Below are 11,902 nucleotides of genomic sequence, written 5' to 3' on the forward strand. Positions count from 1 at the left end.
AGTCCACGCGTGCATGCTAAAAATTCTTCTTATAAGACTCGTATCATAATATACGGGGTGATCAAGAATGACTGTTTGAGTTGGCAATACAATTAGGAACATTTTTGATTCGGCTATTTGCCACACTGCAACAGGATATGTTTTGTTGGTTTATTTGACAGATTTCTGACGTAACAGCGACAAAAAGGTATGGTTATGAGAGTAAAAATTATCGATAAAAAGAAATACGGAACAATTATTTTCAGTGTAGAGCCATCAACAACCGGAAGTTCCTCCAGTTGTACCATTTAAAAATAAAATTCAGTATTACCAACCCAGTCCTTGATCACCCCGTACTATTTGAGCATTGCAAACAAATCGCTTTTGTACATTGCACACACGGATATTTCGTCATGGGGTGCTTCACCCTCGGACACAAATAACATCCCTGGGGCTTTTGAATTATTATTGATTCCACTTCATTTGGTAATGAAACATTTACTTCCGGTGATCCTAAAATTCTCTTGTATAGTTGGCTTAAAAAAAAAACGGAGATGTGTCTGTTTGACAGTAGTATTTCTGACACATAAGTGCAGTTTTTTAACCTAAATTCTAAAAGGCCGTTTCAAACTATAAAAATTTAATAAAATCTGACAGAACTTTTTCTGACAGTTCCCGTTTTTTTTTTGAAGCCAACCGTACTGGAACTAGGTCCTCGAGGATTTTTCTGTCGTCTTTCCATATTTTGCACGAACTACGAGTGGACTGCTAGGTTTTTTTGCAAGTATGAACTTTTCACGAATTACTGTGAAGAAAACAAATCAAGAGTGCTACCTCATCTTTTATTTTATCGAAAAGTTTGTCTTAGAACGACTCATACCGATATGTATGAGGTTAACAACAGCACATCGTTGACGTTTCTTTGACATTTTTGTGAAAAATCTGCGCACCAGTGGCGTCGCGTTTGGCAAAAAAGGTGGGAAATTACCCGTTGTTATGAATGTAAAATGTTGCTCTTGTTTATTTTATACATTTTCTTTGTTATCTATGGTAAAAATGGAGGAAAAGTGGATGATCAGCGGGGAAGGAGAACAAACGATTAAAGAGCAACATTGTTTGGAGAACATAAAATAATATAGGAAGTACCTAAGAGCCTGACGAGTAAGATGTGGAAAGACTACCGGAAAATAGACTCGCAAGTTACAGAGGAAGACTTGAAGGAAAGAAAAAGAGAGCGAGAGCAAAGAAGTTACAGAGGAAAACTTGAAGGAAAGAAAAATTGAGGGAGAACAAAGAAGTTACAAAGGAAGACTTGAATGAAAGAGAAAGAGAGGGTGAGCAAAGAAGTTACAGACAGAGGAAGACTTGAAGGAAAGAAAAAGAAAGTGAGACCAAAGAAGAAGTGAATAGAGGAAGTTTAATAAACATATAAATCATGGTGGCCTTCTCTATAAATTCCTACAATGACCACCCTTGCTCTCTATTCTTATTGGACAAAAACTAGACTGGAATTTCTCGCTTTTTTGTTTTACTGTATTAACACCAGTACCTAAGTTTATTTCTTACCAAAACATCTACAAGCTCTATGGAAGTAAAACAGTTATCGGCAGTAATATCTCGATTACTACAAGAAAACGGCTTTACAAGACATATAATTTAATTATACTGCCTGTTGAGGGTTTAGGGAATTTCTGTTATTCTTCGTCAAGTCCATCAGAGATAATTTGTTCTGGCGTCCGCGAGACACAATTTTTACGCCACATTGAAATGGCTTGTCTGAGATGAGTTCATCTCCTAAAACTGACAAGCATTTCGTCGATTGTCATCAAATTTCTTATTGCGTAAACGTTTTGGTAGTTTTCAATAAACTGCAATAAAACCATAAAATTTTCGAGATTGTCGCTGTTGGATCATGTTTTTACGATCCGTCCTTGTCTCAAGATTATTGAATCATAGAACATTCAGAAGAATTGCAAAATAATTGTTGCTCATGCATGACTGTACTGAATCTCTACCTGTTTCGTCAGTAACTACCACTGCATCTATATTTCCATGGTTTACTTTGAACATTGATGTATAGATCAAGAGTCATAAGAGATCCTTCAATTCGATCATGTCTGCATCTTTTAGAAGGAAAACTTGAAGGAGAATCTCTTCGGAAAAGAGTAAATTCCATATAGAAAGTGGATCTGCAGTTTGGCCAAGAGCACGAGCTTCTCCTTTGAGAATGGGAGCTTTCAACACTATGTTGTGCTTTCTTACTCGCAATGAAGGCACAACCTTTATAGTACATCATATATAGCGGTTTTTCCGTAATCTTCTAACTCATCTGGGTCATCATCACGTCAGAAAATTCGAAAGCAATGTTTTTATTTTCTGACTCACTCCCATTATCGTCGAGTTCATCATTAGCAGAGCAGTTTCTTGGAAGTTTTTATCCAAAAACGGTTTTTTTTTGGACCGACGTGGCCTCTGGCAGACCAAGACAAACTAAATCATTCCAGAAACCCATTTGAAAATGATGGCTGACAGATAGTGCACCAATAGCAGGCGGATTAGGTGGTCCCATTAATAAAATATGACATAATTTACATATCGGGTCATGAAAAAATTGCGGCCTGAATGCCGTACACCGTGCGCGCGTAGGCACGTGCACGACCATCCATCACACTCGCATAAATTCGGCATCGAGTGACCACACGTCGCGTAACAGCCACTCCAACCTCGATGAATAATGCACGGATGATCGACGATCACCGCCCGGAAGCCGCATAAAAAACTTGTTTTTAGTATAGATCCGGAGAAAGCGCGAAAAGAACTTTTTCAATACGTCCCTCTTGACGGCGACGTTAAATAAAGTGGCCAACCGCTCCATATTTCATGACGCGGCTTTTCCCGGATCGCTTTCCGAATAATCCGGATTTGCATGCGATCCGGAAGCGTCGGATAATCGCAACGCTCACGTCTTTGATCGACTGACCGCGTGACAGAATTGATAAGAGGGTTGGGATGGGGTTGGCGTGGAGGGTCAAGATGAGTGGGATGGAATTAATCTGATGGCGTCGTTGCCAAATTTGAGAGGTTTATGGCCCTCGGGGAGGAATGGAAGGTCAGGTTGGGTCATAAATTATTAATGTGGCTATTGTTTATGAAATCTAATACCCGATTAGCGAGTTGTTGATAGCGGGATATAAACAACAAGAAAAATAGTGCGTCTGAGGGATTTGGAAATATTTATGAATATCAGAAAATTATTTAGAGTGGTTTCAATTATTATTAAATGTCAAGGTTTGGGGGTCTAGCGGTGGAATTTCTTACAAAAATGACATTGATAAACATGAAATTTATTTATGTGTGGGTATAACTAGCGACAGGAAAATTACGCAAATATTTTGGAGCTTTCCTCAAATTTTACAACAATCTAAAGAAATGTGACTAAAATCTAAAAATGAAATTGTTACGATTATGACAGTTGACAGTTCTAAATATACTTTGTGACAGTCACTTCTGAATGTAACTACGTCTGATCTTATCACTAATCTTTCAAATAAATTGGTGTAATTATTTATTTTGCCGAAATAAAAATGTGATTAGTACTTGAGCTAAAAACAACTTCAGAAAGCGTTGACACTTCTTGTTTACAACAAGTCACGTCACAATACTGTTTTCTTATCTTCGAGAAAAATTTAAATGTTGACACGAATATTGAAAGGGTCTCTTCACAAATTTGGAACGTTTTGGTATCAAACGATAAGAAATTTGGGATGAGATTCTAACCTAAATGTCACGATAGATTATTATCTTCTTTCACAGAAAAACTCGAAATGTTTTTTGCGGATTAGGAAGTGATAGTCGGTTGTAAAATTTTAGTAAACAACTATAAATGTAAAATAATGAAACCTTGATAGAGATCAAGAGTTGAGGAAATTGGAATGACGTTTGAACGGCAAAGATTTACAAACAACATAGACTGTCTAAATGTCTTCCACAGTAAAAATTCGGAATGATATTCTATGGTTACATTTCAACAACAAATTATGAATTTAACCTCTAATCTAACCTCAAATGTCAAGTCAGATCAGATTGCTACATGCAGTACCTATAGAAAAAATATAAATTTTGAAAATTAGGTACGATATTCTAGGGTTAAGAGGTAAAAAGTTTGGAGTGACGTTTGAACGTCAAAACTTCTTCTCCGGGGACCTCTTAGACATGTATATAAAATCTCAAAAGCTAACTCCCTCCAAATTTCAACATTTTAGCCACAAACGACAAATTAAACTGTGAAAACCTCTTCCATAGATACTAATGACGTCACAATGTAATAGTATAGTAATAATTTGCAATGACATTCTAATCATAAACGTGAAATAAATTAGTCAAAATACTCAAAATGTCTTGCATTGTGGGGACTTAAGATGACACTCTAACGTCAAATGTTGCTAAATAGTACAATTATGACTAAAATGTGTCCATATTCTTCATAAAGAATTCATGAAACAAACGTCAAATTGAAATAAATTTCTTCCATAGAAAAAGATTCGAATAACATGTTAATATTTCTTCCATAGACAATGTTGAAGTTATTTTGACAGCGCAAATTTAGTAAGAAATCGTGGAAGAGTTAATTTGTAGTGATTTTCTAAGCACAATGGCCTAATTAGTAATTAACTCGTCAAAACTTGTAATGACATTTCAATGTTAAACGTCAACGGAAGACATAAATTATGAAAAGTTTTTCCACAGAGAAGATTTAATAGATCAATTCCTTATCCCGAGCAAGCTGTTCGGCACGCGATAATTCATCCATCCATTAAAACTTGGCGCCTTGATAATTAAATCCGGCCAACAAAGAAAGTTGAAACGAGTTCCCTTATACGAAATTTACCGCGGAATTACAACAAATTATCCGCTCCTTCCCGCAAAATACAAACATCACCGCCACCTTCTCGCATTTTGACAGAACTCCTTCAAACCTAATCAAGTTGAATAAAGAACGATTCCAGTTTCACTCGTGTGCTTCATAACGTTAAACCGAAACAATGAAGGTATTGTTATCATGTTTATCAAGCGCTTAATTATGCAGCAGCCTGATCAAATTCGTTTTATTGTGCGGAAAGTTTGACGAACCGAATTATGCACCGGTGCATTACTGGTTGCCTAGCACCAGCGATACTAACAGGAATTTAATTAATTAATTCGTCGATAACAAAACGTAAGTGGCGATTTAACTACAACGTTAATGTCTGGGCTCGTTGGGATGCACGCCGCCTCCACCGCCCCACGAGAATTAATTATTTCCTGGTCGTTGCGGCCACAACTTCCGAAGAGTTTAATTAAGTTTGAAAGAACAGCTCGCGACATCTGCAATTCAAATTTTCCCTTGGAGTGATGGTTTTGTTCGGTTGCATCACCTGGTCAATCGACGGAAGTTTTGGTAGGAAAGTTGGGATGAAGTTGACATGTCAGTCGCACAATTGTCACTCTAGTTTGATGTTTCAACTTGTTTCTAGCACCGGTGGAACACACTTTGGATGTCTTTTCTTACGTTATGCGCTGTAATAAGCAGCAGACGTACAAAACGAACTTTCACGAGAAATCCACGAGATTTTTAAGTTGCACAGCTCATCTCGTGGTCTCTCTGTTGCTCCGGATTAAAAATGGAAAACGAAACACCGCGAACAACGTGGGCGTCCAAATCTAAATAGAAAACACGAGGAGATTGGATTCTGACGGATAATAACGCCCTGAGTGACTTTTGTTTGTCGAAATTTAATAGAATCATAATTGAATTGTTAAGAAGTTGAAATGAGTTTTCCGGAGAATTGGAATAGGTGGCGCTGCGCCGCGTCAAACGTCAAATGAGCTTAAAATTCAGAGGTAATGGAATTAAAAAGCGGATAAGTTTCAGAAGTTTTGCCGCACTTGGACCGTAGGCTCACTGCAGCTGACATTTTGCCAAGACTTTAGAGATCGTGAAATATTGTTTTTTAAATATTTAGATCTAATTTGATCGAGAATTTGATTTACAAGATGGCCGCGCGGTGAAGCGTCATTTGCACTGGACTTTCTACAGTCTCGAGGTGGCTTTTCGTGCTCTGCGTTGACCTACTCAAAGCGATACAATCTATAGTAACAATGATAATAATAAATAGAAGACACAGAAAGTGGTTCGATCATCGCGTGGACTAGTTAGATGGGGATTAGTTGGTTGAGGAGCTCATCTGGGATTCTCCACAATGGAAAGTAAGTATACGGTGATTAAGTATGGCCGTTTTGGGCCCTAATTACCCCCTAAATAATGCACAAACTCCCGGTCGCAACTTCCAAACTTGGGAAGATCATTCGTTATTAATGCAGCGACTTAGCTAATCACAGCCGAATTAATTCCCTTTCAGCGCCTAATCAGAGCCTCCCCCTCCCCGCCAAAAATATTTCGACTTACCTAGATGCCGTTTCGAATTGGGGGTGATAGCGTCAGCATCGGAACTCGCCGTTTCAGCCACTTTGCAGCCTTTTCTCAGCAGTTACATCTACCACAACCCCTCGGCGTGTTCACAAGCGCGGGCTTGTAAATTAGCGAAGGAGCTCCATCAATCTCGGCCACCCCGATAAATCACCCCCGGCCGAGAGAAGTGATTTATTTTTACGAAGAATCCTGTTTACGGGACCTCCTCCGGACTTCGCCGCCGTCTAAGATCGACTCCCCCGGGAGGAAAGTTTACAGTTTGAGCATTTGCGAATCGCCTCCCGTTCGCAAAGAGACCCCAGGGAGTTGCGCTTTTTGACAGGCGGACAATAACTTCGGGAGTTTGGATTTATCGTCGGACACGTGATCCGGGAGTTGCGACGGAAGCAGAGCGGACTGGTAGGCGGTTGGAGCGCTACTGAAAGCGCTCCATCGGAGAATTTTCGGTGAGGGATGTGCGGAGCACAATCGCCACGCGGGAAAGGGACGGCGATGGGGGCGGCAGCGGCCGGGAGAGAGACGGATGCAAGTTTTCAGATAGTGAAATTGCGGGTGTCGCTTTGTTCTAGTTTGATTGAGGAGGAGGTGGTGTTATGGGATTAATAAGAAACTTGGATGGAGTAGTTTTGTCTACATTGGGGGTGGGGAGGCCCGATTGATTGGTCGAGGGAGGGGTTGCCAGATTTGGACTTAATTTAGTGTCTAAGTTGGGACAAACTTTTCAAGAGTGTCCACTGGACCGCAGAAATCTTTGTAAAAGCTCGATTAAACTCGAATTACACAATTTCTTGCAGCCACAGCAAAAAATCACAATTAGAGAAGTTAAGCAACGCTTCCACCAATTAATATTTGGATGGGTGCCCCCCGAACAAACCGCGCTTCATCCTTACTTCCTTGCTTCACTACGTGACAGAAGTATCTGTAGTGATAATTAATCCGGCCTCGATGCCGTGCCTCTCTTTTACAAAAGACTTGATTGTTCTCTCCGAATCGAAAATATTCCGTTTTCACTAATAGAAATACTCTCTCGTTTCCTTTTGCTTGGTTCGTTTGCCAGATTAAAATATAAATTTTCATTACTTCAAGCCCACTCGTTTTATGCCTTGCAGCGTATAAAGAAAGCTAAGGAGGTTGATTTTGGAGATTTAATCAAATTCAATTTAGTTTTTAAATTTAAATCTGATTTCAGTTTGCTTCGCTTATTATGAGATTACGATTTTGTTGTTAATACGAATGTAACAATACGATTTATAAAACTTGCTAAATAGGCACCTAAAGAGAAATACCATAGAGCAGGCATAGATCCAACGTGCACAGGCCTAGAAAATCAATAATAATTGAACTTGCAAGTTCTGTTTGGTTTCAAAATTGTTCCCATATTCCCAAGCCGTCAATATCAGAAAGACGTTAGTTAACGCCACGCCACGTGGGCACCGTTTTTATAAAAAAAATATGATTTGTAAACATTAAAAAAAATTAATTATATTTTCTTAAATGTTAAACAAAAATTGTCACATTTTCAACGAGGAAATTATATTATAAAAAAAAAAATAAGTTATTGGTTTAAAGCTTAAACGGAAAATATAAATTACGCCAGTAAACGACACATCTTTTTTGTATAAAATTTCCGTTGATATGTTATCATTAAAATAAATACATTTACTTAATGCATATTTTTACAACAATTAAAAACTACAAATACCAAATATGGAAATAAAAAAAGAACAAAGTTAAAGATAAGAATGAGTCATCTTTGTCGCAACTGTTTGCAAACGAGTTCTAATTCACTAAAAATTTCAGTAATATTGAAAACAGGACATTTGTAAGTAAATAATAATAATAAACAATTATAACGTAAAAAGAGTGCTTTCAAAGAAATTATACTCACTTGATAGAAACATCTGTAATGATAAATAAATTCGGCCTAGCTGCCGTGCCCCCTTTTTATAACAAGAATTCTTGGTCTGGCAGCGATACTGAGCAGACGTGTTTAGTAAAAAAGTGCAGAAATTACTAACGTAAACAGCGACGAGTGAGTGAGAGGTGATAAGCAGAAGACAGCGGGCAAGAAAGAGAAGGCATGCCGAAATTGCCGAAAGTAAAGAATGAAAGCAGGTAGAGAGAAAGAGAAGAATAAAAGCGAAGAAGAAAATAAAAGCAAGGAAATGGATAATGAAATGAAAACCATGATTAGAGAGATAAGAGAGGATACGGCGGGAATAAGAGAGGAGAACAAAGTACTAATAAAGGAATTAGTGGCAGTGGGAGAAGAGAAGGGGGAGCTAAGGAGAGAATTAGCGGCGAGATAAGATGAAGAGAAGAAAAATGGCATGCGGAGGAGGCAGATTGGATGAAAAGGATGAAAATGATAAAGGAAAAGATGGAACAAATAGAAAAGAAGGAGAGAAAGAATAATGTTATAATAACCGGAATAGGGGGAATAAGAGGAAATATAGAGAGTGGGGTGGAAGAATAGTTAGAAACGGAGATAAGGGTGAAAGTGAACGTAAAGAAAGCAATTAAAAGAAATAAAGATAAGATGATGCTGGCAAAAATAGAAAGTTGGGAGCAAAAGAAGAACATTGTGGTAAATAAGAGAAAGTTGAAGGAAAGAAAAGGTGAGAGGATGTATATAGATGACGAACAAACCACAAAAAAAGTTAAGAGAGGTGACTAGAGAAGAGAGAGATAGAGGAAAAATGGTGAAAATAGGATACAGGAAGATACAGATAATTGGCGAATGGTTTATATGGAATGAGAGAGAAGAGAAACTGAGGAAAAATTTTTAGAAGAAGTAGAGAAGAAGAGAAGACAAACCGGCGAGAAAAGGTATAAAGAGAAGATAAATAAAAAGGTAATGGACAAAGAAAACGGAAACCGGAAAAGAAGTACAAAGGGGAAAGTCGCTACCGAAAGAGTACAAATGGGAAGGTCGAGGGGCAAAATGAGAAAAGAAAAAGGAAAGGGCTACCGGGGGAATGATAACTGGGGTGAAATTGGGAATTAAAGAAGAGCGACAAGAAAAGGGAAAAGAAGAAGGATGCATGGAAAAAAGTTCATAAAGGCAATAAGTGGTGGAAATAATGACAATATACAGTAAATAGATGAAGACAATAAGAAGACGTTCGAAGACGCAATGAAAGAAAACAAGGAAAAATGTATGCTCTTGGGAGGGGACTTCAACGGGAGAATAGGAGAAAGAGGAGGAAGAAATTGGGGAGGGGAGAGAGGGGTTGGGAAAAGAAAATCCAAAGACAAGGTGTAAAACGCAGAGGGGAAGAAACTGATGGAATGGATCGAAGAAAATGGATGGGAAGTGTTGAACGGGAAGAAACAAGGGGAAGAAAAAGGGAAATGGACCTATAGGGGGAAATAGTGATAGATTACGGAACAGTGAACGAAGAAGCATGGGAAAGAGTGGAAGAATTCAGAATAGGAGAGAGAGTAGAATTGGACCATCTCGAAATAGCTTTAGGGAAGCGAAGGGGAGGGAAAGAACAGAGAAGGAAAGAGGTGGGGGATAGGAATAAAACTATTTATTTTTTGTTTTTTGGAATTCGAATCCGAAAGCCCGTAGGGCAAAATAAAGCAATCATAAATATAATCTCTTTTTAAAAATTTAAAAATTCTGGATTTAGATAACACATTGGTAGTTGAAATTCAAAAAGGTATATTATTATACTCATGTCACATCGTGATGAAGTTCCTTAACATTGACACAGAACATAATACACAACAAAGTCAAAATGCGGAGGCGAGACGCCGGTAATTATGTTGATAAACACTGCACTATTACTTGATAGTAATATCCGTAATAGTGTATGTACTCCGGCAAAATTGCCGTGCCGCCGGGTGGAGGTGGGATAGTTGAATATACTCGACTTTGTCTCGTGCCAAAATTTTTCACACTCGTGAGAAATCGGCAACTTTTCACACTTGATGCATTATATGTTATTAGCACGGTGTGCGATAAAACATTTATTACCGCACAATGCTCAATAAACGAAGTGAACGTAATTGTCTTTAGTTTTGTAATGAAAAATCAATATCATAATGCAGCCTAGAGTATAATTAAAACCAAGTCTAATACATTTCTAATATATACGTGGTACTCAAATTTAGTAGATGGTATCAATGAATTTTGAGTTCTTTTCCGGTTAAACCAAAGCTTCTGATGAGTGTAGCATTATATCCACAACAGTAAATTTGTGTGGTCATGATATCTTCCCTGGTCTGAGCGTGGCGCCATGAGCACGCAACAGGAAGACAAACATCATTAGCACTACGTCTGGTGCCATAATTCACACCGACGTAAATTTCGAAAGAACTGTCGCAAAAGACAAGAATTTTGAAAAAATTCTTAGGAACACTGATTCCACCAAAAGTGTCCAGAGTACCGTAAGTTCCAGTGATCACTTTGGCCACCTTCTTGGTGGCATTGCTCCTCGCGTAGACCTCCAGATCTTTCCAGCCGCCACGGTTCAGACTTAAGTTTTGGGGTGCGGCGTTGATGTAGTAGAAGGTCATTTTTCTTTCCAAGTCTCCCTCGAAATCGCATCTTGGACTCAAGTGACCTCTGTCAAACTTATTGTTTTTGTACCACATCTCGGGATTGACTCCATCAAAGAAACTGCTGTTCCATCTGTGGGATGATTTCGAGCAGTCAGATCTGACGTTCTCCAAGAAATGGGAAGTCCAGTAGGTTCGGTGTTGGTGTCTGTCGAAGCAGACCGTGATCTTTGGGTGGAACCGTCTGCAGGCGGAGGGTCCGGTCTCTAGACCGATGTAGATGACCTCACCTGCGCCATAGTTGCAAGGCAGGTTAGCAAGATTTGCTTGGATCGAACTGTCAAATTGGCGCCAGGTTATACAAGGGACGGTGATATATACACCCGCCAGGCCTTAAAAAGAATGGGAAAGGTTCAGATTTTTTCAAAAAATTTTTGGACAAAATAGTAGAATTTTTGACCAAAAAGGTTTCGTGGTACGCAGATTTTTGGTTCTAGGCAATACAATGAATTAGTTTGGAGTTGCCCAAACTTACCAAGAATTACTATCAACGGAAGCACAAGACACAAGACTAGAAGGCGCCACATTTTGGAAACAAGTGGCGTAAGGAGTGTCTCCGCCCACCATTTATAGACCTTCTATTGTCATATCTTATCGCCAAGACAAACAATTTGCGCTGACTAAATATTAAACAAAATCCAGGAAAAATTACATTTGCAAAAACTTGACCTGACCTGACCTGAACGTCTCGTTCTCAGTTGCATCGATTTTTATTATGTTGCTTTTTTTTAAATTTTCGTTTAGTTTGTTTTGCAAAACGAACTGTCGAGATATGTAAATTGATAAAAATTATTAGGTACTTGAGGTTAATTTTAAAGTTGATTCACGTTTGAGAAAACACAAATATGACTCAGTCGTCGTATATTAGAACTGTTCTCTGGTGGA

General features: G+C 38.5%; 1 protein-coding gene across 1 annotated transcript; it reads right to left on the bottom strand.

The window, feature by feature from the left end:
• Nucleotides 1-10,496: 10,496 nt before the first annotated feature.
• On the bottom strand, nt 10,497-11,605 carry LOC138129069 (endonuclease G, mitochondrial-like). The gene is made up of 2 exons (XM_069045323.1): nt 11,493-11,605; nt 10,497-11,349 (listed from the first exon to the last, which is right to left on the bottom strand). Exons 1-2 carry the CDS (start codon nt 11,542-11,544, stop codon nt 10,580-10,582), a joined length of 822 nt encoding a protein of 273 aa, XP_068901424.1. The 5' UTR covers nt 11,545-11,605; the 3' UTR covers nt 10,497-10,579.
• Between the last annotated feature and the right edge of the window lie 297 nt (nt 11,606-11,902).

Source organism: Tenebrio molitor, chromosome 4, assembly GCF_963966145.1.
Source record: "Tenebrio molitor chromosome 4, icTenMoli1.1, whole genome shotgun sequence".
Lineage (NCBI taxonomy): Eukaryota > Metazoa > Arthropoda > Insecta > Coleoptera > Tenebrionidae > Tenebrio > Tenebrio molitor.